At 53.5% G+C, this 24,856-nt stretch overlaps 9 protein-coding genes across 9 annotated transcripts; 2 read left to right on the top strand and 7 right to left on the bottom strand.

Moving 5' to 3' along the window:
* Positions 1-207: 207 nt before the first annotated feature.
* Positions 208-1,840, bottom strand: EI97DRAFT_479077 (uncharacterized protein; the record flags this gene model as incomplete). Its single annotated transcript, XM_033801999.1, has 2 exons — positions 208-1,701; positions 1,762-1,840. The coding sequence occupies 2 exons, from the start codon at positions 1,838-1,840 to the stop codon at positions 584-586; spliced, it is 1,197 nt and encodes a 398-aa protein (XP_033651814.1). The 3' UTR covers positions 208-583.
* A 1,070-nt stretch (positions 1,841-2,910) lies between these two features.
* On the bottom strand, positions 2,911-6,361 carry EI97DRAFT_502893 (uncharacterized protein). Its single transcript, XM_033802766.1, has 2 exons — positions 6,139-6,361; positions 2,911-6,085 (listed from the first exon to the last, which is right to left on the bottom strand). The coding sequence occupies exons 1-2, from the start codon at positions 6,330-6,332 to the stop codon at positions 3,088-3,090; spliced, it is 3,192 nt and encodes a 1,063-aa protein (XP_033651813.1). The 5' UTR covers positions 6,333-6,361; the 3' UTR covers positions 2,911-3,087.
* A 613-nt stretch (positions 6,362-6,974) lies between these two features.
* Positions 6,975-7,448, bottom strand: EI97DRAFT_444278 (uncharacterized protein; the record flags this gene model as incomplete). Its single annotated transcript, XM_033799890.1, has 1 exon — positions 6,975-7,448. One exon carries the CDS (start codon positions 7,446-7,448, stop codon positions 6,975-6,977), a length of 474 nt encoding a protein of 157 aa, XP_033651812.1.
* A 2,426-nt stretch (positions 7,449-9,874) lies between these two features.
* EI97DRAFT_444277 (ARM repeat-containing protein) lies at positions 9,875-13,090 on the top strand (the record flags this gene model as incomplete). Its single annotated transcript, XM_033799889.1, has 6 exons — positions 9,875-9,922; positions 9,979-10,147; positions 10,203-12,016; positions 12,070-12,625; positions 12,677-12,798; positions 12,851-13,090. The coding sequence occupies 6 exons, from the start codon at positions 9,875-9,877 to the stop codon at positions 13,088-13,090; spliced, it is 2,949 nt and encodes a 982-aa protein (XP_033651811.1).
* A 444-nt stretch (positions 13,091-13,534) lies between these two features.
* EI97DRAFT_495493 (WD40 repeat-like protein) lies at positions 13,535-15,276 on the bottom strand. The gene is made up of 3 exons (XM_033802434.1): positions 15,178-15,276; positions 14,903-15,110; positions 13,535-14,819 (listed from the first exon to the last, which is right to left on the bottom strand). Exons 1-3 carry the CDS (start codon positions 15,216-15,218, stop codon positions 13,674-13,676), a joined length of 1,395 nt encoding a protein of 464 aa, XP_033651810.1. The 5' UTR covers positions 15,219-15,276; the 3' UTR covers positions 13,535-13,673.
* Positions 15,277-15,434: 158 nt separating this feature from the next.
* On the bottom strand, positions 15,435-18,679 carry EI97DRAFT_468970 (uncharacterized protein). Its single transcript, XM_033801686.1, has 2 exons — positions 16,678-18,679; positions 15,435-16,627 (listed from the first exon to the last, which is right to left on the bottom strand). The coding sequence occupies exons 1-2, from the start codon at positions 18,515-18,517 to the stop codon at positions 15,912-15,914; spliced, it is 2,556 nt and encodes an 851-aa protein (XP_033651809.1). The 5' UTR covers positions 18,518-18,679; the 3' UTR covers positions 15,435-15,911.
* Positions 18,680-19,813: 1,134 nt separating this feature from the next.
* EI97DRAFT_468969 (uncharacterized protein) lies at positions 19,814-21,297 on the bottom strand. The gene is made up of 4 exons (XM_033801685.1): positions 20,853-21,297; positions 20,459-20,798; positions 20,270-20,404; positions 19,814-20,214 (listed from the first exon to the last, which is right to left on the bottom strand). The coding sequence occupies exons 1-4, from the start codon at positions 21,191-21,193 to the stop codon at positions 19,990-19,992; spliced, it is 1,041 nt and encodes a 346-aa protein (XP_033651808.1). The 5' UTR covers positions 21,194-21,297; the 3' UTR covers positions 19,814-19,989.
* Positions 21,298-21,520: 223 nt separating this feature from the next.
* EI97DRAFT_460387 (uncharacterized protein) lies at positions 21,521-23,681 on the top strand (the record flags this gene model as incomplete). Its single annotated transcript, XM_033801111.1, has 8 exons — positions 21,521-21,623; positions 21,671-21,907; positions 21,963-22,293; positions 22,349-22,468; positions 22,529-22,678; positions 22,731-22,857; positions 22,915-23,179; positions 23,635-23,681. 8 exons carry the CDS (start codon positions 21,521-21,523, stop codon positions 23,679-23,681), a joined length of 1,380 nt encoding a protein of 459 aa, XP_033651807.1.
* EI97DRAFT_502886 (uncharacterized protein) lies at positions 23,678-24,477 on the bottom strand. The gene has a single exon (XM_033802765.1). It carries the CDS (start codon positions 24,400-24,402, stop codon positions 23,806-23,808), a length of 597 nt encoding a protein of 198 aa, XP_033651806.1. The 5' UTR covers positions 24,403-24,477; the 3' UTR covers positions 23,678-23,805.
* Between the last annotated feature and the right edge of the window lie 379 nt (positions 24,478-24,856).

Raw genomic sequence — 24,856 nt, 5'->3', positions numbered from 1 at the left:
GCATCGTCGACGACCACCGTGCAGATGGTAGTTGGGGGGTGACAGGAGGGCGGAGTGACTGACTCGGCGTTCTTCGGTGAGTACAGTTCCACGAGTCTATCAAAACGATCGATAAACGTGTTTCACAAATCACAAATGCGAGAACGGAGTGAGATGTTTCAATGTTTCTATTACACTGTTGTTATGGTGTACCATTCTCCTTGACCACCCCATTCATTGATCGTCATCATCTCCGTTCAATACACCAGATTGAGAGGGAAATCATCATGAAGGTAAACTGAAAATAAGGAAAATCCGAACTGTCTTCCAAACTCCCATCGGCGCCATCATGTCCGCCTTTCCCGTTCGGATCGAGATGCCAAAACCGAATCGAATCTGGGCATGAGGGCAATCCTGCAATATCCAGATGAATCCGACGGACTCCACCTCGCCCTCAAAAGAAAGAGAAAATAAGAAGTAAATATCGTACATCCGTCACATTTGGCACGGCCACTGAGTCAATACTCAAAATCCAGTCGGACCTCCCCCTCCAAAGCGCTATGGCGCCCACCTAATCGTACGGAAGGTCGAAGCACTCCGACTCTCACATCCTCTTCTTGAAAAGCTGGCCCTCATACCCCTTCAAGCCGTCGGGCCCCGACTCAAACCCCAGCTCAGGATGCGGCGCGATATTTACGAAGAATCGCCTATCCTTCTGAAGATCAACGGGCGCCTTTGTCTCTAAAACCAACTGCCAAAGTTGGCGCCCAACACATGAATTGTGCAGTGCACATGGATCGCGATTTCTCAAGATATGCCCGTAAATTTTCTTCAGTTTCTCCACCTCCTCCCTCTGCTTACAAAGCTGATATCCATAGTCGCGGCGCAGCACAGGAGGAGGTTCCGTTAAGGCGCTGGCGCGTATGAATGCGATATGGCGGAACACTGATGGCCGTTTATTTGGCGGGAATACGAAATAGCGGACAGGCCCCGAGATGCAATCAAGCGCCGTTCTATGAAATCCGTTTTGTTCGAAAAAGGAGACCATGGTGTTAGATTTGAGGGCCATCCAGAGGGCCTGGAACATTTCCACCTTGTCGACGCATTGGATCAAGAGCTTGTGATACAGGCCATTCAAGTGGCTTATTTCCACGTCGTTGCTGCAGGCTGCGTAGCCGAAGGCGAGGTAGGTGTCTTCATTGGGCGCTGGGCTCCAGTGTTGGAGGAGAGCTGAGATCAGGCTTAATGCCTGGCTTTTTTCGGGAGGCTGGAGGCGGTGAATTCCTGTGCTTTGGTCTTCTGGCTTGAGATAGTGGACTGCTTCTTTCTGAACGTCGTTAAAAGGTCGAACTGGTGACTTCGCCAGCGAGAGCTTATATATTCCAAAGATATCCTCATCTTGGAAAACACCAGGAAGAATTTCTTTCACCTTAAGTCCTGCCTGCCAGCACTCGACAAGTTTCTTCGCTGCCTTGGAGGCGTTTTTAATCGTATCATCGTCAATGGTCGACCCGCAGTTCCATACCCGCTCTCTAAGTAAGAGCAGCGAGTCGCCTACTTCGAAATCGTAGTAGGATTCGCCTGGTTCGCACAATCCCGTTGTTCTGTCGAGCAAGCGGTCGAATTCGTCTAAGTGCTTGTGGAACAGAATGCGCAGATTCTTGATCAACTGTTCCGCCGGCAAGTCAATCGGGGTGGCTGGCGCTCTCTCATTTCTCACTGCTGGTAGACAAAATCAGTAAGCCGCCAGACTCTTCAGCAGACAGCACAAAAAGCACATACCAGCATCTCTCCCCGTAGCGTCGCCGGTACCAGAACTGACGATATCAACGTCCATCTCTCGTCCGGACTCCCGCGCCATCGCCACGGCGGTGTCCCCGTTGATTAGCAAGCGGGCGAGATCGTGGGGAGAGTTGATTTCGGGTCCGTTGCCAATCCAAATAGAAAACTCCCAAACTCCCAAACTCCCAGACTCCCCAAACCCCAGTAAAAGAAACCCCAACCACACCGGCGCCTTTCCCGTGAAAGAAAAAGAGTAAACCCGAAAGACTTTTGAGTAAGAACTTTTACCCCCGTTGCACCGGTGCCACGCAAAGAAATAAAGGAAAGGTTGAGAGAGAAGGAGAGAAGGAGAGAAGCAGCAAGAGGGACGATTTATATACCCCTCCGATGTACCTTCCCCCCTCTCCCCATCCGCCTATCGGGGGTTGGAAGGCGCGGTGTACCACTTCCTCCACCGCTCCCCCGCCCACACCGCCAAACAAGCAGCAGGTGGGGAATTTCGAGAGGTGAGGGGGCGTGCAAACGTACATCGCGGTACTAGGTGAGATAAGAGGGGTCCGGGAGTTGGAATGTCGGAGATGCGGTGACGCCGTTGCCGGCATCAGCCTACCAATCTCGAGCAACTAGGCAATGGACTGGACAGAAATGCAGAAGTGAGACTGAGAGTGCACAAGAGTCGAGCGGTACATGCCGTCCCGCCGTGCACACCCTCAGTCCGAAGTCCCCTCATTCGCCACACGGGAAGAGTGCAAATGAGCGATTGTTTGTCTGGGGATCTGTCTAGGGCCTATCTGGGGCAGGAGGGAGTCTGGATAATGCAATCGAGCGCCGTCCATCGAAATGCAGCCTGAGTTGAAGTGAGGGTAACCTTTGCTACAGAGCCTCCTACGCCCTTGTTACTAGAACAGATCTTGCAAGACATTAGTGTCCAACCCCTCAGTGCCGTGCGTTTGCAGTAATGTATTACATAGTTCGAAAGGAAATGCCTGGCGACACGCACTGACGGAGGCATATCCACAATGTGGAGGCGTAAATAGGGCACCATGGAGTGTTACTGGACGTTTTTGAACCGTAAGAGTTAGCTCAAGGGTCAACGGACAAGGAGCTCAACCATCAAGGCAGTATGTACTAAACATCAACAACGCCATCCATTTTCTTTGACAAAAGAATCTATATCCTACACAATCAAGGGCTGCTAAGATTAAGGACGTATGCATGACAACATAGATCCACCATTTCCCAGAAATCTATATGCAACCATGCTACCAACAACAAGTGAGAAAAAAGTCAAAACCCCATCCAATCAAACAACCACACCCTCAAGCCTCAATGATGCGCCGGCCTCTCCCTCCTCGCCTCCCGCTCGAGCGCCCAACTCTCCCACCCAAACACCTCCCCCACACTCAGAAAACTCGTCCGCGCGCCCACGAGCGCCACAAACACAACCACGACATCGACGACCAGCAACGCGACCGCGCCCGTCATGAACCGCGGGCTGAAGATGCGGTACAGCATGAGATGCCGCCTGAGGTGGCCCGCCCACAGGGTCGTCGCGAGGTTGACGACGGCGTAGAAGAGCATGTGCGTGGCGAGCGCTTTTGCCACGTCGCCTACGAGGCCCTTCTTCTTGGGGGGCTGCTTCCAGAGCACGACGGCGGGGACGGCTACGGCGCAGAGGATCTGGGCGCCGAAGGCGTTGAGCACGACGAGGAGCGGGGACCACGGGTAGCGGATGGTGCGGAGCGGGATAAAGGCCGTCTCCCACTGGATGCTGGATAGCGTTGCCTGGTGGCCCGTCTTGAAGAAGTGGAATGAGCCCAGGAGGCCCAGGACGACGGGTCCAACCGGCGTGTCGGCGAGCTTGTTGGTATCGACGATTTCGAACAGGGAGAAGATTTGCCAGGCGGCGATTCCAATGGCGCCGGCGCCCATGGGTTTCTGCACCAAGGAGATGATGAGGAGCCACACGGTGATGACGAAAGCGTACCGCGAGCCGTGCACATTTGCGTAGCCAAGGACCGTGATGGATGAAGTACCGCCTTCGGATATGACTTGCGCGGAGGATCCTTCAAAACCTCGGTCTTCCGCTCCCTTGAAACGGGTCTCTATGTTCAAGAACGGTTTTGCCCACGCAAAGGTGCAGTATCCGAAGGCCACGGCTATGGCGAGTGTGATTTGCGCAACAATGACCTTGGTGGACTTGAGTACATCACTGTACCCTTCAAACCACTCTCCGTCATCTGCGGCGTCCAGAGTCCAGTAGGCGGCACTTAGGAGAAGGCCGAAGCGAAGAGCAAAGTCGATCCAGGTGACTGCTGAACCCTGGAGGTTGCGTGTGTTGGTGTAGTAGGCTCGAATGAACGAAGGCAGAAGCAGGGCTACAATATATGGAATAGCAAGTTGCCATGTCGCCGAAGTAGACGAGTTGGCAGATGCGTAGTAGGTCGATACACAAAACGGCATCTGCTCCTCGCGGCAGAGTCGGGAGAGCGACGCCAGTCGGGTGAGTATGATGAAGAGGACGGAATGGTAGCAGCCAAGCGCCCTATCAAGAGGCTTGCCTTGTCGGAAGGAGGATATGGCCATCAGGAAGCCGAATGTATTCAGGAAAAACAGCAGGATCTCGTCTTCCCAAATCGTGAATGAGTTAGCAGCGAATCCTGCTGATAGCGCGAGCGTGAAGACAACCGAAGCCCAACCCCAAATGGAGGCGGGAAAGGGAGAGACTACCCTTCGCCTTAAGTACCACAGTGCATGCGCTATCCCAGCTATGCAACCCATAGCTGCGGAGTAGATCATGACATGGTCGCGGGGAAACGAGGGAACTGCAAAGCTGCCTCCTAGGCCCATGACTCCCGCCGCGACTGTTGCCAAGCCACCTGACTTCAGCAGAACTGGTGTTAACTCTGAAGAATCTCCTTCTAGGCCGCGAGCGTAGAGGGACAATAACACCAAGGCGCCGAAGAGGATTGTGACGCCGTTGTACATTCTCGGAACGTCGAACCGCGCCCAGAGTGCGTGACAGACGCGAAGAGTCTCGGCCTGATAAGCAGCGAACGCGTTGTACGCCTTGTGTACTGCATCATTTTCAGCTCTTTTTAGATCAATGGATGGCCATGCATCGTTTGCCTCCTGCCACAAGGACAGCGAGCGAGCCCGCACGCTGTTGTCCATTCCTCGTGCTAATGCATAGTCTTCCTGGTAACGATGAATCTGAGCCGCAGCAAGGCGATTTACTGTTGCAAGATTCATCAAGTCAGATCCGCTAGGTCCAATGAAGGCTTCTTTGATAGGAGCTCCAAGGTTATTAAAGGGTATTGGCATTCCAAGTAGTAGAGACAATGTGGGAACCAGGTCGATCTGCGACACAGGCCTCTCCTTTGCGGTAGCTGGCGGCAGCACCTGTTCTGGCGAGCTCCGTCCGAAGACACCCCTTTTTGAATACATCCATAAAGCGGCCTGAACCTCGTCATCCGACTCCCCTCCGTGATCACCCTTTGCATCCATGCCATGGTCGCCCATTACAACCAGTAGGGTACTGTCGTCGAGCTGCTCAATCATTTTAGTGAAGACCTCGTTCATCTGGTTCAATTTTGCAGTCATGGCAGGGTGATGGGGTCCATAACGGTGGCCCGCGTGGTCCACGCCCAGGTAATGGCCGAAGATGACGTCCCATTTGCTCGTGTTTGACGGATGAAGCAAGGGGAAAATGTGTTCGGTGACTCCATTATCCACGGTGTGGAGGTCCCAAACATTGAAAGAATCGTACGCGCGTGTTAGGTTCGGTTCGAAGTAGCCCGGGAACAACGAGTGCCAGGTATCATCCCCAAGATGTACAATTCTCTTGCTCGCGTTCCTCAGTTGCGCTACCAGGTTGTCTTCTTCTATAGCAGTCCCGGCGAAGTTGGATCCTGCATCCACGAAAGTTGGCAGTGTTCCCGTCGTCAGTCCTTTCAATCTTTGTAGGGTGGTCGTTGGCGGATCGGCAATGAATGGGAGGAGGAACGCGTTCGTCGGATTCTGTACGGCGGTTTCGTAGAGTATGGGCAGCGCGTTGTGAAAGTAATGAGGTTTCTGGGGACCGTCGGGGGAGACTGGGATGGTGAAGTCGTATCGGAGGGCATCCACGATGATGACTACGGCCTTATCGAAGGTCTTTGGGTGCCAGCATCCTGCCTCTGCAGAACCCGGATTCCACTTTTGCGAGGTGTGTGAGGAGGGAATCTCTATCGGGAGCACTCCGCATTCCGATTTCTGCTCCAACACGAGCCGTGTTAGGAGGAAGCCGCTTGTGAAGAGGTATATTCCTAGGGCATGAAGAGCACTGACATATGTTAGATTGGGTTGTCAATTTGCTTCCGCAAACAGGCAACGAACAGAACCAAGCCGAAAAAAGCGACCAAGATGCCATGGAGGGCTTTGAATTGCACTTCTCCTTGCTTGTTTGCTACCTCTGCATCCCCGGAAGTAGGCTTCAGGCCCTGGGCCTCTTGCTTCTCACGCTCCGCCTTTGCTTTTGCAAACGCAGCGGCCAGGCCCTCATACGCGGGCAGAGGCTCACCCTTATCCATTGGGAAGTGTGTAACGCATTTACTCCGGGTTTCTGGATGTCCAGTTGCGGAACGCTTTCCGAAGCATATCTGAAGGGACCGGAAAAAAGCTCAGCCGAAACCCGAAAGTCCGCAAGGGGCGCGTTCATCATTCAGAGGGTAGAGAGCGCGGTTTAAGCTTCGATTACTATCTCTAAGCAGGACGTCGACAGAGCATTCTGGCCTCAGACGCTTTTCAGGGTCACCCAGCCGTAGCACTTCAGCTCACATCATTTACGCGCGGTAATCAAAACGTTGTATTTACTCTCCTGCGGCGGGTCGACATTGGCCCGGGAGAAGGTATCATACATTAGAAAATAAAAACTATGTAAGCGGCCATAAGCCCAGGGGAGACTGGTACATATACCAACATCTCCCAGAATGTACAACGGTCTGGAGGACCTGGACCCACATCATACCAACGAAGGCCGCGCATTATCGGCAGCGGGGGATGAAGATAAACGTGGAAATAGACAAGCAGCGCGGAAAAGCCGTCATCAGGGATATAAGGTCATAGCCAAGGGGCGTGAGATATGTATGGAGCGTAGAAAAGGCATCTTGCTCGAGCCAGGGGTAGAGGAGGTATGTTGGCGATGGTCGCGGACAAGTGTGGGTCGGCAGCGCTTATGCGTAGTACTTGTCATCCTTCTCTTTCAGGCCGCCGATACGGTCGAGATCCAGCGAGTCGAAGCGATCCGATGCATCGCGCTGATAAGGGGGAAGGTCCTCGTGCAGGGGCTCGAGACCCACGCTGTGGTCTCCGACTCTGACAACGACAACGCGACCAGATTGGCGCTTCCCAGTGCCGTCTACTTCGTCGGGAAAGGTAATGCGGATCTCGGGAACGGGGCTCTGTGGGGGGCTCGAGGAGTTGGCCATGAGGTCTTGCTTCTCTTGGTAGACGAGGACGGAGTCCCGCCCTTTGCCACCGGGCGATGCAGTGATGGTTAGGCGGCGGTGGCCTGATTGCCGCTTCTCGTACAAGGGAAGCTCGGCTTGTCGCTTCGCATTGCGCATTCTCCTCAGGAAGAAGAGAGAGCCCAAGAGGGCGACTCCGAGGAGTACGAGCACCAAAAGAGATACCACCAGGCTGAGCATGGTGGTATCAACCCCTTGCTTCTGCTCCTCTCCACGTGCGATAAGAATCTTGAGCGAGTTCATGCTGACGATTAAGGTAAGGCCGGTGCAGGGGTGCAGGTAACCGTGTCGCGTACAACAAGTCGAAAGGTTCGTCGAAAGCGGGTATTAGGGAGCGAAAAGGATATGTCTGCGTCAGAGAGACAGGTCCAGCGATTGTTGATGTCGTAGTGGATGGGGTGGGCTGGCAAGCAGCGAGGCCGTGCAAACACAAGGGAGGGTGGAGGCGGACGGAGCCGAAAAGAACGGATGCAGGCACGCAGCTGAAAGAGTGAAGCTGCGGTCGCAATGGTAGGAATGAGCGGCTGTGAGGGTGGAGAGGGAGGGCTCGGAGGTCGGACGGCGAGGAGGAGGAGAGCAAGGAGAGGAGAGGAGAGGAGTGAGGAGCGGGTGCCGGTAGTTTTCTCCCTGCGAGCAAACGCCGCGCTCGGGCCAGGCGTGATACCACAACCGTCGAACCGCCTGGGTAAGCGATTGCGGAAATGAGGGCTCCTAGCCAATGGCGAGGCCGGAGTGGATGGAGCTATGCCCGATGAGGGTGGCCATAATAAGGACAGGATGAAGAGGGAAGGCCAGGGTCAGGAGGGATTGGGGCCATGAAGACCAGTAAAAATAAGAAGATGGATGATATCTGTTGTAGGCGCCGAGTGTGCCAAAGACGGAGTGAGGAGTGGAGCAGAAAAGGCAAGAGAGGAGGGCATCGATGGCATCGACTTGTATAAGCGTTCGCCAGGGGAGAATGCGGATCATGCTATCGAGGGCGGACGCATACATAGGTAGTTCGATGCACTGAGGGAATCCGCGTTGACGGTCAAGAGACAGCGAAACGGGGCACGTCTGGGACTCGGCAGAGCATGAACTTGGGTGCATTATTGTACACCGGGAGAGGTAGGTACTGTAAGATGGGCGCTTCTGAGATTGTCGTGCGCACAGCAGAGACGTCAAAAACTGATGTTGTCTGCTGCGGAGCGAGAGGGGCGGTGTGTCTTGGCTGTTGTTGGACGCTAGGTAGATACATATCCAACAAATTATTGTTCTCCTCTGTCGAATACCATATGTCTGTACTCCGTAGTGCCATCAGGCAGGACTACTGTGTATGCGACTGCCGGCTTGTGCAGCTGTCCGTCTCGACACAAACCCTCCAAGGTTCGACGCCAACGACACGTGAGCCCTCAGTCCGAACAGTGTATTCCTCCCGTGCTGATGCAGGTGTCGTGATGTCGTGATTGATGCGTGCAGCAGCGAGTTCGAAAGAGGTGGAGAGGTGGAGAGTGTTGTGAAAGGCCCCCAAACTACCTAGGTAGAGGCTCGTATGTAGCCCACACAACACATGAATAATAATATCCGTAGTAACTAAGCGTCTTGTCTCACCCTCTCCATCTCAGGCATTTGCAGGCCCTCGATCGGCTTGCAGCAATCGTTTCCCCCTTTCCTTCTATCTACTGCTGCGATGGCGGTAGAGTAGGGGAGTCTACCCACCATTTATCCCATCACCACCAGCACCCAAAAATCCCCGACAGCCCTACTGTGATTCCATACGCGGCGCTAGCTCCTTTGTTATTATTTTAGAGCCTCCACCTCTCCACCTCCCAGCTGGGCCCCAACGGCGCTAGTTGCAGATCCGTGAGCTTGCCCTGGGGCGGCGGCCTGGGGTAGACAACCCGTCAACCGTCAACGCCAGAGAATCATCATCCATCTCGTTGCACCCCTCGCCCTCTCTTCACCCTCACTCTCTCACTCACTCCTGGGCACTCTCCTCCTCTCTCACTCCCGCACGCAATCGCTTGTCCTTCCTCGGCCACGTCGCCTATCCCTTTCGCTCGACACACCTGCTGGCTGGCTGGCACCTCCAGCAACCTCGAACCAGAACCATCCCTCCTCGGCCCCCTCGCACCACGTCCGCGCTCCTCTCTCGCCCTGAATTCCATCCTCCCGCGCCGCCTGCCCCCTTGCATACCTTCGAACTCTCTCCTGCCGACCATTGTCGACCAACCTGCTGCACACCCTGATGCGTTCCCCGCCCGCCGCCGCACCGCACCATCGCTTCGAGTTTAGCATGCACAGTGGTTAGTAGCGTCGTGCCTGTCGACATTACACAGAAGGGGTGCGCCTGCCTCCCCCATATCAACCGCCGCTCCCTCCCTCCTGGGCTCCTCTCCCTCCACCTCGAAACCTCCTCTCCGTATCCATTCATACATTCCTCGTCACCCTCGCGCTCCCGGCGCTCGCATACCGTCGTTCTGTCCGTCAGTCTCCCCGTTTCCGCTTGTTACGCCCAACCGACCTTCTTCTTTAGTCTCGAGCCTCCTCAACCCACGTCCATCTATAATTCCGGCACATCACTCTGTCTCTGCGATTCTTCGCACCCCATTCGCCTCACACGACACATGGTCAATACGTCGAGCATGGATCCTGGTGGCCTAGCTTCACTAGTTGTAAGCCCTTGTCTGCCCTCCCCTCAGTACATCATCTAATTTTACATCTGATTCAGACTCGCCATCTCGATCCTAGTCGCCCACGGCTCGCTCTCGACGACGACCGCCCAATGCAGACCTCTTCGGCCCAGCCGCTTGGCATTCTGCACGCCTGGACGAGTCCATGGAATACATCAGTAGGGTCTGGTCACGGCTCCGTCGCCCGTGATGGCTCTCGCCAGCGAGGTACATTTGCTTTCCTTCAAGTCCCATCTCTACCATCTGGCTGACACACTCACAGAGCGCAGTACCCTCTCAGGTACCGCGTCAGGCCCCGCTGATGCCAAAACAGGCTCTGCTGCTCTTATAGGCTCCTCGGACACGGATGGGTGGTCAGTCGGCAACCGCTCCGTATGGGGTGACAATCCTGCTCGCACTTTGCAGAACCGAAGCGTAGGAAGCTCGCCCCCTCGAAAACGCTCCATAGTACAGGCACACGCACAGCCTGCACGCGCTCTGGACCTTTCCTCCGGCTCCTATGCCCAAACACCCAGGAACCAAGTCTCCAGCCACGGGATTCAGTCGAAACCAGCACACCCACCGCTGGATGCGACATCTCTGAATTTCACATCATCTCGACACAATGATAATCTTACAAATGGTTTCTCCAATTTTACCTTCAGCCAGGCGGATGGTTCAGGTCCTCGTCCTGAGCCTTCCGTAGGCCAGTGGTCCGATGCAGCGTCCGTCCATTCTCCGGGCGATGACCGGCGAAGTATGGCCGCATCCGATTACTTTGGTGTATCGAGCGCGGCTTCCTCTCGACACGGAAGTCTACCGCCTTCAAGACATGGCGAACCCGCACCATACATGGCAGGAACCGACCTCCAGACTCGATATGCGCAGCCCAATCCTCGTCAGCATTCGTCATTCTCCCATCCCAACGGGCGATTGCAAGAGCGTAGTCCCTCGATGCAGGCTGATTCTCTACAGATGCTGGCCGGCCTTCGTCTGGATCAGGAACTCTCCGCTGGGGTACAGTCGCATAGGCCGTCCATCAGCGCAAACGGCTTCTCTCGCTCCTTGACGCCTGCCGGGGCCGATGTCGGCTACTTCACAGACTATGATACGGAGGCGCAGAACACTACCCTCTACCGGCCAGTCAATAATGGTTATTTCCAGCAGGGGTCGTATACACCCGATAGTCATGGCCAGCTAGCCTCGCAAGAGCCCACTGCACATCTTCGTCCGTCCCGTCTGGACAGCCTCAGTGCGCTGAATGGAGCAGCCGCTCGACAGAGTCCATTCTACTCGAATACGCACACTCCTCCCATCTATGAGAATGCCCGTTTCTCACGCCCTGATCAGACTCTGGAGAACGGGCAAGGTCTGGTGCTTGTGCAAGAAAAGCTGGTGGGTGTTCAGCAGCAGCAGCAGCAACAACATCAACATCGGCGGCAACAACGACAGCAACAGCAACAGCTGCAATCGCAGCTACAAGGACGGCGGCATGTGAATCAAAATGCTAGTCATTTGTCGCCACATGATTTTCAGCAGTTCTTTTCCACTCAAGCGCTGGCGAACCCATATCTTCGACCGCAGCAGAGTTACGCTCCGTCAGTCTTCAGCAACATGCCTATGAATGGAGTGCCCATGGGTGGCATGCCTTTCAACGCTTTTCTACCCAACGTCCCTCTGCAATCCGTGCCAACGCTGCCAGGCGGAATGCTGGTTGCCCCAAAGGGTCCGCGCGATCGCAGCCCTCAGGGGGATTTGATGAGCCAGGCATTGCTTGACTTCAGGAACCACCGAGCAAACCGAGTCTATCAATTAAGAGACATTTACGGTCACCTTGTTGAGTTCTGCGGCGACCAACATGGGTCTCGCTTCATCCAAGAGAAGCTCATGAGCGCGAGTACTGAAGAAAAGAATAGGGTCTTTGCGGAGATACAGGGGAATTCGCTGCAACTGATGCAGGACGTGTTTGGCAACTACGTCATTCAAAAATTCTTCGAGCTCGGTGATCAGTATCAGAAAAAGTATCTCGCCAACTGTATGAAAGGCCAAGTCATCAAACTGTCGACGCAGATGTATGCCTGCAGGGTAGTCCAGACGGTGAGATATCCGGTCTCGCACTCTTTCCCTCTCAGAAAACTGACTCCGGTTAGGCCTTGCAGCATGTCTTGACTGACCAGCAAGCCGACATCGTCAAGGAACTCGAGAAAGACGTGCTCAACTGCGTCAAGGACCAAAACGGTAATCATGTGATTCAAAAGGCCATTGAACTGGTCCCAGCGGAGCATATGCAGACCATCATCGACTCATTCAGAGGGCATGTCGGGAGCCTTTCCTTGCACAGCTACGGATGTCGCGTCATACAACGTCTCCTTGAGTATTGTGAGCCATCGGCGAAACGATTCATTCTGGAGGAGCTCCATGCCGAAGGCAGAAAAATCATCACCGACAATTACGGGAATTACGTCGCACAACATGTTCTCGAGCATGGCAACGCAGAGGATCGCATCAAGATCATCGAACTTGTGAAGAAGGATCTGTTCTTCTTCTCGAAACACAAGTTTGCCAGCAATGTGGTCGAAAAGTGCCTGACGTATGGTGACTATCAACAACGCAAAGACATCGTTGAGAGGATTATGAAGCAGAATGAACGTGGCGAGAGCAACGTGTTGCCATTGATCAAGGACCAATTCGGCAACTATGTGATCCGTAAGGACTTCAAATTCAGTCATGACTGTCATCTTACTAATCCATTCTCAGAGAAGCTTCTTGACGATGGCATCCTGTCCCCTCAAGATCTGCTCGAGTTTCTCACTTGCGTCAAACCCGCGTTACAGCAAGCAAAGGAAACGACCGGGGGCAATGCAAAACAGATCGTCGCGGTATGTTCTCCTTCAATTTCTCCTCCATTTCATGCGCTGATGGCAATGATAGTTGGAAAACAAATTGCTCCAAATCGGCGATTGTCGTAATCCTGTACAGCGCAATTCCCTGAGCTCGACGGCGGGAAGTATGCCGGAGGCGCCCTCTCTAGTCGCCGACGCGCAAAGTCCGCATAGTAGCGACTTTCCCAGCGGCAACGCCAGTACTATAGAAGAACCTGTACATGCTCGTTCCACGGCGAACAAACCACTAGCGGCTCCCGGAAGCGTCAACGTCGCGGATGCAGAGTAAACTTACCGAAACCGCGCAATACCTTGCACTTAATCCCGATCCGGGCCATGTTCTTTGAATCGAGCGTCTTCACTCGGCACGCATGTTTATCCTTGGAGTTTATGTTGTTGCTATGGATGGAATATGTTATATACCATGTATCGGTTTTTCTGAGTCTTTGCTCGTTTGTTCTCTGTTTTTATTGCTCACATAGGTTCGTCCACTGTTGCTGGGGGGCAGCACAGGTCGCATGCGGTATGCGGGAGTCGCCTTGATGCTTTCTTTCAGTTCACGCAGCGGCTTGTTCAACGATATATGGTATGTTGGCCCGGTGTCGGCCATTCATTCTAAGGGTTACATATTAGACGAGAGTGACGATGAAAAAAGAAATACAATGGTCCGAATGTTGCGGACAGTCTCGGTTGTACTTGTCATGATAGATGGGCGTCAATATAGGCGGCATTGCTACCAGTAAAATACAAGCAAACTCATCTGATTGCAGGTGGTCTTGGGATAAATTCTAATGTGTCGCTGTCACGCTAGCAGCAATGACCAGTCGTGAGGCAGACAAGATGGATGGTACTTCTACCTCTCACTCACTCAGTCACTCACTCTCCTCCAACAACTCCGCCAACTCCCTCTCCTCCTCCTCGGTCAACAGACTCGCCTTCCCAGTCTCCGTCCCCATCTCCTCGTCCCTGTCTTTTTCTCTCCCGTCCTCGACGGCCCTCGCCTCCTCCACCGCCCTCGCCAAATCCCTCGCCTTCAAACTCCACCGCCTAATCGTCCCATCAATCGACACACTCAGCACCAAGCGCCTCCTTTCCAACAACAACAGCCCCGTAACCTCCTCCCAATGTCCACCCGCAAACACGACCCTCAACTCCCCCGTCCCCCGATCCCACACGCGCACCTCCTCGTCCCGACAAGCCGTCACGACAAATCCACCTTCCTCATCGACGACGACGTCGCGGACGAAATCCGGGTGCGGGAGAGAGAGTTCAGGACTCCAGTTGTGGGCGCGCGAGAGGCATTTTGCGGTTTTGTCGGCCGAGGCGGTCCAGAGGTCCGCGTCGGTGTCGAAGGTGATGGCGTCGATGGAGGTTTCGTGGGCGAGGATGATACCCTCGTTGTTGTTGTTGTTGGCATCGTTGTTGGCGCCGTTGGTGGTGGTGGAGGGTTGGATAGCGATGGGGTGGCCGGTGGTCGGGGTTATGCACCACTGCCGGATGGTGCGGTCGGTGCCTGCGCTGAAGACCACCACCGCACCTTTACTCCCATTATTATCGATATCGGTGCCGTTTCCCTCCTCCTCCTCCGGCGTGGAAGAAGCGGGATCCAAAGCCAACGATAAGACGGCCCGCGTGTGCCCCGTTAGCGAATACAACTTCCGCCCGGACTCGACGTCCCAGACGGAAATGGTGCCGTCGGCGCAGCCCGAGACGAGCAGTTCTTTTCCCTTCTCTCCCGGGCTGGAATTGACGAGCAGGAGGCATTTGACGAAGTCGGCGTGGCCTTGGAGGCGGCGTTTCGCTGGCTGCGTAGGTGATCGCGATGTGGAATTGGAAGTGGAAGCGGAAGTGTTCGAGGAGGAGGACGGAGGAGGAGGAGGAGGAGGAGGAGAGGGAACGTCCCAGCACCAGATACTCTTATCCCAGCAACCCGCGAAGATCTGCCTCGAGCGCGTCGACACGGCCAGCGAGGTCAGCGGCGCCGCGGGGCCAGTGAAGGTCGTCGTTATTGTTTTACTCTGTTTTCCACCCATTGTCAGTCAAAATTGACATGCAAGAGGAGGACGCAGACGAAGAAGCAGAGTACAAAGCCCTAACCGACATCAAGCGCAACCCTCTTCACCGTGCCCGCCGCCTCGGCCACGAACACGCTGCCCTCGTCCCCGTCCTCGCCATCCTCGCCATCCTCGCCATATCCCCAGGGATCCGCGGCAATGGCGAGGATCTTCGAGGGTAGCGTTATCGGATCCCCTTTTGTGTTGCTCTTCGCCCGCTTCGCAGCTTTGCGCGCGGATTCGTGGAGTGCGTTGCTGGATGCGAGGGGAGCGTGTCAGAAATTGGGCTTTTTCATGAAAAAGAGTATTTTGAAAGGCTTACTCGGTCTGGAAGAAATGGCCGGGGTCGCTGGATTGTGCCATTCTTTGGGATCGGCAACTGGAACGAGGTGCGATGGGAAGGGGAGTATGGATATAAAATGTTGAAGTCGGATAGGGAGCTTAACAACCCGCCTCGGCTTCTTGATTGGACCGTGCTGCTGTGTCCAGGGGTTACACAGGAACCCTGCTGAGCACCGCCACATCTCTGGTACCGCCTCATTCCAAGCTGAACGACATGACCATGCAATCCAGGCTATTCTTGCAGTGTGTATTATTATTATTACTTTGTATGTACATCCGCTACCCTTTTCATAGCAAGACATCAAGCAAAAAGTCGTTGATTCTATGCACCCCCCAATCCCCAAAAGGAAAAACCAAAAAACTCATCATAATAAGGCCGTCTCTATACAAGCGCGACATGGCCTCGTAGCATTTTCCAGTCATAAAGTCGTAACCAGGGAAAAAATATGTGTCGTCATGTCGTAAAATCGTAGCCTGCTGCGGAAGAGGCTTCAGTCCCATATGCTTACAATATGCAGGCACGGGATATCTCGGGTACGCCGAACCAAAACACCCCCTGCCGTGCGTTTCTTGAGATCGTTGCATGCCCTACAGAGCAGGAGAGAACGGGTGGCTTCAGATAACGATCCTGTAAGGTGGTGTCGCACTGAGTTGGAGAACGTTTCGAGTGGTTCGTATCGCCTTCCGATCGATGGTAGAACCACCCCACAGGTCTTATCGCCTTGGATCTCCCAATGCAAGCGTTCGTAACTCCCATCTCCAGCCCTCGTATCTTTTTTGACCATTGTCGCGATGTGCCCCGACCCAAGCTTCTGTTCTCCTTCTCCACACGTTCTCCTCGTCGCGCTGTCGCCGGATGAAGCTGGGCCCAACATCAAACTCCTCGCCCACGAATGCGCTGTCATCTGGATTGGAGCTCATGGCTCCAACACCTGCATTGAAAGCAGCAGTACTGTCGCTGACCTTCAGGTCCTCAATTCCCTCAAAGGGATCAACGTCGTCATCATCGTTTGGTCCATCAACAGGAGGTATTACGCGGTCGGCTGGCCCGCGGGGCGCTCGTTCTTTGAACCATTTCATCTTCACAGGATCGAAGCGCATTCCATTATCATATTGGACGCTGCGTGGCCGATTCCTCTGCGCAATGAGCGCTGGGCGTGGAGGCGATGGTACAGGTGCAGCGGAAACTCTCACCGCACGTGACGAGACTGTCTTCTGTGATGCGTGGATTGTTGACAATGCTGTGTGCGAAAGAGATTGCGACCTGTCGTGAGAACGGAATGATTGGTTTGGAGGAGCAAAAGTGGGCGTGCTTGCGGTTGTAAGGGCCAGGGTGGTCGTCGACGTATTGGGGTGAGAGAAGGGAATCAAGGCTTCTTCGTTACCCTCCCATCGTTGCAAGATGGCATTGTAAGTCATGCCCTTTTCATCTAGCCAAGCAGGTCAGTATTTTCTCAGGGTGCGTTAAGGAGTGACATACTCTTCTGCACTGGGGTAGACAATGGCTTGATTAACATCGGCTGCTTGCCAGATCCCCGCTTCCTATGTGCCGTCGGGCTCGAATGAGGACTGCGGGCGGCGACATGGGCTTTCCAGTTGATGGGCGTGGAGGGAATTGGTCCTTCACCACGTGATCTGGTCCCAGCTAGACGTTGCTCGCGCGCATTGCGACTGGCAGCAGTATCACGGGCGAACCGCGGCGTACTATCCACCCGAGGTGGACTTCTTGGGGTCTGGGGAAGTGGAGTTGCCATTCGATCGGGCATGGGCAAGCGAGAGGTGCTGGCCGGATGGCGAAGGGTCTTTGCTGGGGCATTCTTCGGGTGTTTCTCGAATTGTTTCTCTTTCGACGCAGAAATAGGCAGGTCGTCAAAGATCTCGAGCTCGGTCCCATCTCCATAGATCGTTTTAGGAGGCCTCTTGAGAGGTCGCGAGGTAGCGGTGGTTTGTTGTCCTTCTTTGCGGAGCCCTGCACGGCCGGTACCCTCGGGAGGATTGGTCGTCGACATACGGGAGTAGGACCTCATTGAGGGCGAAGTTGGGCGGCGAGGGTCAGAGTCGCGTCGAAGGTGACCTTGGGAGCTTCTAGTCATCACGTGATGGGACTGTGCATTCGAATTGCCAGCAGGTAAGAATGGCACCGGCGCTCTCGGAACAGTAGGGTAGTTGTTGCGAAGAGCAGGGGCGGAGCGTTTTGCACGCAGAAGTTGGGCGCTGGTGGTAGTGGGCATTTGTCGGGTAGGACCCAGAACCGGCGCACCCGACTCATAGACGGGCGTAAGTCTGGTGCGGGTAGATGGAAGAGGCCTTGGTATCCTAGAGGTAGACGGCTTGTCAGAGAAGGTGATGGTGGCGGTTGCCCGAGCAGCGACCGGCACAGAAGGCTTTTGAGCAGAATTCTTGACCACGATTTTGGGGTTCAAGGTAAGTTTCTTCACATCTAGGGCATCCGCTGCTCCAATCTCGAGACCGTCCAAGAAGTCATCTTCCGTTTCTCTCCCACGCTGCGGCCCAAGGCTGGGTGCAGGTTCGCTTTCAGGGGGCAAAGGAAGAGGAGAGGGTGCGAGCTGAGGAGGCGGTACCGAGGTAGGTGGAAGATCTCTCTGGTGGGTATTGGGTAGAGGGGAGACATCGGGAGTGGAACGGTCAATTCTGGTTAGTTTCTCAAGTCGAGAAGTGAAGTCTAGTGGCTCGCTCGGCAGCACAAGGCCAGCCAGGTCGTCCTCCTCGCTCTCAGCGGTAATGCAACTGCCCAAGCTAGGGCTCATGGCGGACACGGACGAGCTACGGCCGCCTCGAGCTTCACGGCGGGTGCCGGCAAAGCGGATTCCTAAACTGCCCTCGCCCCAGTCGTCGAATTCGTCCTGGTCTTCGGCCGGAGTGCGCGGGGCGGGAGGTTTGAGCTCCAGCTTCCCATTGGAAGCGGGGGGTAGCTCGAGGTCCTGACCCCAATCATCATCAACAACAATCTTGCGGTTCGACTTCTTCGTGCCCAGTCGTTTGATGGAGCCGCCAAGCAGGGCAGAGGGGGGAACGCTGGTGGGGATGGGGATGCCGGCTTGCTTCGCGGAGGAAATTGCGTGCATGGTGGAGAGGGCGTCATTGGGAGCGAGCAGCATTTGCCAGTCGTCGTCGCCGGCATTGGACTCGGAGCGGATAGAAAGGCGTGAGGACATGGACTTGACAGTGCTGGTGGAGTTGGCGAAGATATCACCACGGAGGTCGCCTTGAAAATCGGCATCGTCGTCCCAATTCTCGATGGCGGACGAGGCGGCCGAGGCCATGCGTTGGGCAAAGCTGCCCTTCTTGGAGGCCTGCATCGCAGCTGCAACGCGGCGGAGGCGAGCAGAGCGCAGCAGGAGTCGTCGTCTTGTTCCGGGCAGTCGTCGGGGCGAGCATGCAGGTGCGTCGGAGCGAGCGTGGGTTCTGGTGTGGAGTGTGCGTGTGTGCGGAGGGAGAGAGAGGAGGTTGGGAAAGCGGTCTGACCCTTCTGGGAAAATAGCGACCGGGTCTTTGCCTTTTATTGTGGGGGGCGGGTGAGTAGGCCAAGCCGGCCACGAATATGGCCAGGGGCTTTTCGCTTCATACGATTTTGTACAGTAACCACCAAAACCACGCATTTCGCCCGCCAACGTACGAAATAACGCGATCTATTGCTTGAGGCTGCAGATTTCTATGAGATTTCCTATCTGGGACAATTGTATAGGGTCGCAGTTACGAAATCCGCCGCAAATTCGCCACCCACGATGCCCGTACGATCGAATATTCCCGAGGTCAGTTTCCCTCACTTGTTCGGCGCCGCGCACTCGAGCTTTTCAACAGTGGACTTTCTGATCGCGATATATATAAGGTTCTTGGTGTTGCAGAGCGTACACTACGCAGATGGAGATACAATCTATCTCACTACGGCTCAGTAGGTCTTCCTACGCGCCGCGGTGGGCAGCCAAAGATGGCACCCTGGATGGAAGATGTGACTTTCTCCAGCACTATTTTGGATGCCCTTACTTACAGGCGTTTGCAGGCCCTATTTCTATGGTTAGCCGCTGAGGCCTGGTTGGCTGTTCCCACCAACCGGCTGAGTGCGTGAATGCGTGAATGCGTCACGGAGGAGGTAAGGAGAGGAAATATCATTTAATTGAAGGTGACAGCACCGAAAACCCCTTCTTGTCATCCTTGTAGATGCCTGGCACACCCTACCAGCGCCACCTGGGCACATTCCCGACGCTACTAAGGCGTTACATAACCATTACACCCTTACCAACTACTAGCCTCAAGGTTGACTATTCCATCATCATCCGCCATCTCGTCGTCAGTAGAAACCCAGTCCATATAAGCCTCATCATCGGTAATCTCCTCATCAGTAGTGACCCATTCGCTGTCTTCGCAAACCCTCGTGCCATCAGCAGTGACCCACCCCTTGGTTTTACGTGTCACCTTGCCGCTATCATCGCCCATCTCAACGTCTTCAGAATCCTCCTGTCCTACTGCAGCTAGCCCCCGAGCGAGCTGGAGCCAGATTGACATATTAGCAGGTACTGAGGCGTATCGATTGACAATGCCATCTAGAAGTGGTTTAGCATACTCCCTAAGCGTAGGGTAGTACTCAAATCCGCCACATGTCATAATGTTCTGGCGAAGCTGGCCCCAGATGCCTGGGAGAGGGAGGAGAACTGGGCAGTAGGAAGCACCAGATAGCGCGGTTACGTCCCATTGAGCGTTCCCTGGCTTTGCGGTCTGGATTCTTGCGTCCTTAAAGAACCCCTCAGCTTTGTAGACGGTCACCCATTCAGTTTTACTCGGCGTCGCAGTTTTGCTTTTCTGGGTCCTCAACAAATTGCTGCGCTTGGCAGAGAGTGATAAGGGTAATCATAGTACGCTCATTCCTGTTGAAGAAGATATTGAAGGGAAGGACTGGGATAGGTTTTGGACCCCAGGACGGGAGAGCTGGCAGTGGTGGCGAAACAGTAGCATCAGCGCGGGCGAGCCTCGCAAGATACACGACAGAGAGTACATAGGGCTACAACAATGTTAGAACATAAAAGGACCGTTACCTGACCGTTACATTAACTTACCCTGAGATGTTTGTAACGGTTGCTAAACACCTGCCAATACTTGACTTGGAGAGGGTTCTTAACAGCAGACAAGGATTTCCAAGAGGTTTTACGAGATTTTTGGCCAGTCATACTAGCTATCGTGAGGATAATTGACTACAATAGGTTAGTAAATAAGCGCTGTGTATAAACATAAGAGGAGTAACTTACTAGCCACCTCTTCTTTGGCAGGCGCATTAGGAACAGATCGTAATCCTTAGGGGTAAGGTGGTGCATTGCACGGAACATCCGGGCAGCGCTAGTCAAGGCGGACCCCCAAACAGATTGGATATGACGCCAGGTTGCCCGTCGAGCGTGATCTGCGTTCAGCACCCGCAGAGCCAGAACTTCAGATGCAAATTTGTCCCAAAAGGTTGAATTAGTACTAGATCGTTTATGCCCCGTACTGTCTTTTAGCTCAGCATTGGCGATAATTTCCTCGCGAGTAAGAGGCTTGTAGGTAGGGTCGCGACGCGCCCGCTTCTGCTCGTAGTGGTCGCCTTTGGTTATGCTAAGGAGCATTAGCGGACCGTTAACTAACCGTTACTTTAATTCTGACACATACAGTTGATCAAGTCCAGCGATCCTTGCTTCCTTGCATATCCGCTCGAATACAGCATTGTATTCTTCAGTGCCCTCTTTTAAGGTTGCTAGCCGCGACGCGTTGTTCTTCAAATACTGTTTCCGGTACCTGCAGAGAAAGGCACGGGTCGCTGTTTGGTCTCGTTCTTGTTGGAGCTGCTCCTCAGACAGCTCCTTAGCCTTTTCACGCTTCCGCTTTGAATGGGGATTGGTCGAGTACTCCCCAGCTTTCTTCCGCGCTGTGCGAGGTTGGATAGGGCTGCTTGGGGAGGCATTGCTGTTTGCGCTCGCAGGCGCGGAATTACCACCTTTTCGACGGGGCATATTGGAAAGTAACGCCAGTGTAACGCTTGATGAAACCTTAGAAGGCTCAAAAGCGCAGCAGAGTGGAGAGGCAATTAGCCTGAAAGAGTAGCTCAGTAAGTAAGTTGTGGATAGTGCATGGAAGATTGGCGGTGCGTAGGCAAAGTAAAAGAGAAAGAGGCCCGTGCACCGCGCTAACGTCTTGGCATCCATCGCTCTTACCGCCTAGTGGCTTTTACTATTACTTTGCTCTATCCTACATACTCACACCCCTACATCCCCACTTTTCACAAATATCCAATCGAAGTTCACGCCTTATTCCCGCACGCATTCACTTACTCGCTCAACATGGCACGCGGAAAACGAAATACACGAGTTGCCCCATCCAAGGCTCGAAAGAGCGTTGCCGGGAAAACACCGCGCAAAACACTCTCTAACACCCCAGCTAACGGTAAGTGAAGTAACGGTTCTGTAACGGTCGTTATCTAATATTACCAGCAATGGGGGTTTCTAAGAAGAACAAGAAGAAGCGGCGTTTCAAGGCTGGAACAAGGGCATTGATGGAAATCCGCCGTTTGCAGCAAAGCTGGGAACCTCTAATTAAAAGAACTCCCCTCGTCAGAATTTTGAAAGAAGTCTTAAAGGACATGGACAAATCAGATATCCGCATGCAGGCCGGAGCTGTAGGGGCAATACAGGAAGCTGCTGAGGCCTACTTAGTCGCCTGGTTTACTGGTATGTGCATCTTCTGTGTAACGGTCGCGTAACGGTGTCTAATGCGTTTAAATAGCGGTCAACTATGCCTGCATCCATGCAGGACGTGTTACTATACAACAGAAGGACTTCGCCGTTGTAGGCAACATTACTGCTGCAGTTGGATCATGGGCCAATCATGTCGAGCACTATGCAGTCACGAAGGGACGTAGTACTGGTAACTCGGTTGTAAAAAACCCAGATTCCTATACATACTTTTTCCCGAGACACCAGGTCGATGACGGCCCTCCAACGCAAGAGAGGGAAAAGAGTACAAAAAGCAAGGCAGCAGCAAACAAGCCTAATGATGGTAACAAAAGAGGTCCAAGGTTGACAGCCCTAGTTCGTGGGGTTAAATGCAAGCGAAAGTAAGCTTCCCCTAAAAGTAACGGTTGGGTAACGGTTTATTAACGTTATTCGCAGGGACGCGCAAGAGGAAGAGGGTAATGAGGAGGAGGGCAATGAGGAGGAGGGTAATGGGGAAGAGGGTAATGGGGAAGAGGGTAATGGGGAAGAGGGGGAAGAGGGGGAAGAGGGCAATGAGTAGGCTTACCCTCTGCTTCAAAACAACGGTTAGGTAACGGTTCATTAATATAACTACAGGTCGACGACTATCCCAGAAGGAGATGACTTTCATACTCAGTCCTACGGTCTTCTCGGTGAACAGAGCCAACGCAAGGACGGCGGAGATGAGGAAACCAACGGGGAGACCAGTCCCCAGGGGCTTACTAAGAAGGCAGGGAAGAAGAAGATGTAAGTTAAATAGAAGTAACGGTCTAGTAACGGTCTTGCTAACCTTTTGCAGGTCTAAGCCTCCTCTGAGTTCTTTTAAGGCATTGCAAAGCAAAACTAACCGGCAAGACATCTCGTCAGACAGTGAGTCCGATGAGTCCGAGTTAGATTTTAACTGGGCAGCCCACTTTGATGCCGAGGTAAGTTGTTTAGCTACTAAGCTGCTTCTGTTTTGTTTTATGCTTACAGCTGTATAGAGGAAGGACGACATCCTTTTTGTACCAGGCACGAGTACTCCATGTCTCCCCTGCAGGGAGATGCAGCCACACGAAGATCACGAGTCCATATATAAATTCACAGTAGAGGGGGTGTGGTGCGTTGTTAACCCTCGAGCTGCTAGCTTGATTGCTTGGATGCTAGATCTTAAAGGTGGATCTGGAGCTTGCACAGAGTGCAAGGCCTGGGTAGCGAGCAAGAAGCCAGTGCTCCTAGATCGGAAGAGCGCCTATGAGCTTATGAAGAGTGAGTCTATGCGTCTATGTTAGGACACAGTGCTAACAGAATACAGAGGGCGACCCCTGCGTATTAATTAGCCCTAATTGCCAAGTTATAACTAGCATTGGCTTTACTGATCTGATTTTCGAAAGCAAGCCAGGACAGCATTTTATTCGTGATTTAGACAAGCAGTCATAGTACGTCCTGTCTTTATGTAACGGTCATGTAACAGTTACTAATTAGTAGTAGGGCAGAAATAGCTACTATTCCTACCTAGTCCATGCTGCCCAAGGAACGAAGGAGAGGGTAGACGGAGTCAACAGTGCTGCTAAGGATGGGATAGGAAGGGAAAGAGATACTCCGTGGACAGACAGTTATGTTCTGTATACAATGTATACAGCAGCCTGCACAATAGGAACTTCAACCAATCAATCACATTTTATTATGCATCAGTCCATACTATACCACTAACATCCTCCTAGTCCGCCTCTCTAACTTCTGTCGATTCGCTTCTAAGCAGAGCCCGTGATGGTGACGGTGACACGTCTCTTAAAGCTACGTATTGTGTATCGACTTATGTAACGGTTATGTAATGGTAGCAGAGACTAAATAACATATATGTCACGTTCCTTCTCTTGCATTGCCAACATGCACTATTGAAGCCAAGGGGGCGTTGGCCCCGGCAACCCATTGCGGTTTTGATTTTTCCACTGATCTGATCCTTGGAGACCTCTGCCATTATATGCCGTTTGAAGCATTGTTTTCATAGCGGCAATGTTTGGTGCTGGGTTCGGGTTATTGTAGAGCGTTTCATCAAAAGGGGGCAGGTGAGAAACACCAACGTGGTCTGTACGAAGGTACTGTTGGACAGGCTGAAGGCGATCGATACCATGAAACTGGATGTGATGGAATGTAATGTCATGTTGCGGCCACCGTTCCCACAAGGCGTCGTGGCCCTGTGGATGGGTTGTGAGCCCATCCAGGCCAAGCACCCATACTTCAATCCTGCCTGTTGGATACTGCGCAGAAAACCGGGATATTTTGTCGAGAAATGTGTAAAATACTGGGCGTAGCTGTCCAAACATATGCCCATGAATATCAGGGGCTGGGATTTGGTTGTATGGGTGACCTATGTGGGACAGGCAGATGCTGTCGATGATTGGAACTTGGTCTACCAAGCGCCGATAATCAGCGTATGCGCTCAGCCGACTTAACGTATACTGGGCGGCCGTCTGTCCTGTTGAATGCATTCTTACTGAGGCTTGCTTATTGCTGTAGCGGCAGAAATAAAAGCGTAAAACAGGGCGAGTAGCTGGAGTAACGGTCTAGTAACGCACATTAGCAATAGTTCTGCAAATTAGGGATAAGAGGGTATACACACCGAAGGGTTAGGGGTAGGCAAAACAGGGCAAGTAGCTGGAGTAACGGTCTTGTAACGCACATTAGCAATAGTTCTGCAGATAAGAGAGTGTACACATCGAAGGATTGGGAGTAGGTACAACTGTTCTTGGGCTTCCTTCTTCGTTTCCTTCCCCTTCTCCTCCTCCTGCTGCATCTTCATTCTCTTGGACCTCTTCTTCTACGTCTTGCACCCTATTCTCCGTCTCCTCAGCATCTCCTACTACTGGTGCTTGCTCTGCTGTTGCGGCTTGCTCTGCTGCTGCCAATGCCTCTGCCGCTTGTTGCCGACGCCTCTCTCGTTTC

The sequence above is a fragment of the Westerdykella ornata genome, assembly GCF_010094085.1.
Source record: "Westerdykella ornata strain CBS 379.55 unplaced genomic scaffold EI97scaffold_21, whole genome shotgun sequence".
NCBI lineage: Eukaryota > Fungi > Ascomycota > Dothideomycetes > Pleosporales > Sporormiaceae > Westerdykella > Westerdykella ornata.
Note: the sequence above shows the minus strand (reverse complement) of the source record. Positions and strands in the feature narration are given on the sequence as shown.

Coding starts and splice junctions, on each gene's coding strand:
- EI97DRAFT_502893 (XM_033802766.1), bottom strand. CDS start 6,332: ATGGATAAGGGTGAGCCTCTGCCCGCGTATGAGGGCCTGGCCGCTGCG. Junction 6,086..6,138: donor GCTTTTTTCGGCTTGGTTCT/GTTCGTTGCCTG, acceptor AACATATGTCAG/TGCTCTTCATGCCCTAGGAA.
- EI97DRAFT_495493 (XM_033802434.1), bottom strand. CDS start 15,218: ATGGCACAATCCAGCGACCCCGGCCATTTCTTCCAGACCGA. Junction 15,111..15,177: donor GGCCATTTCTTCCAGACCGA/GTAAGCCTTTCA, acceptor CCTCGCATCCAG/CAACGCACTCCACGAATCCG. Junction 14,820..14,902: donor TGAAGAGGGTTGCGCTTGAT/GTCGGTTAGGGC, acceptor GGTGGAAAACAG/AGTAAAACAATAACGACGAC.
- EI97DRAFT_468970 (XM_033801686.1), bottom strand. CDS start 18,517: ATGCAGGCCTCCAAGAAGGGCAGCTTTGCCCAACGCATGGCCTCGGCC. Junction 16,628..16,677: donor GTCTACCCCAGTGCAGAAGA/GTATGTCACTCC, acceptor CTGCTTGGCTAG/ATGAAAAGGGCATGACTTAC.
- EI97DRAFT_468969 (XM_033801685.1), bottom strand. CDS start 21,193: ATGCCCCGTCGAAAAGGTGGTAATTCCGCGCCTGCGAGCGCAAACAGC. Junction 20,799..20,852: donor ATCGCTGGACTTGATCAACT/GTATGTGTCAGA, acceptor AATGCTCCTTAG/CATAACCAAAGGCGACCACT. Junction 20,215..20,269: donor ACCGTTACAAACATCTCAGG/GTAAGTTAATGT, acceptor ACATTGTTGTAG/CCCTATGTACTCTCTGTCGT.
- EI97DRAFT_502886 (XM_033802765.1), bottom strand. CDS start 24,402: ATGCATTCAACAGGACAGACGGCCGCCCAGTATACGTTAAGTCGGCTG.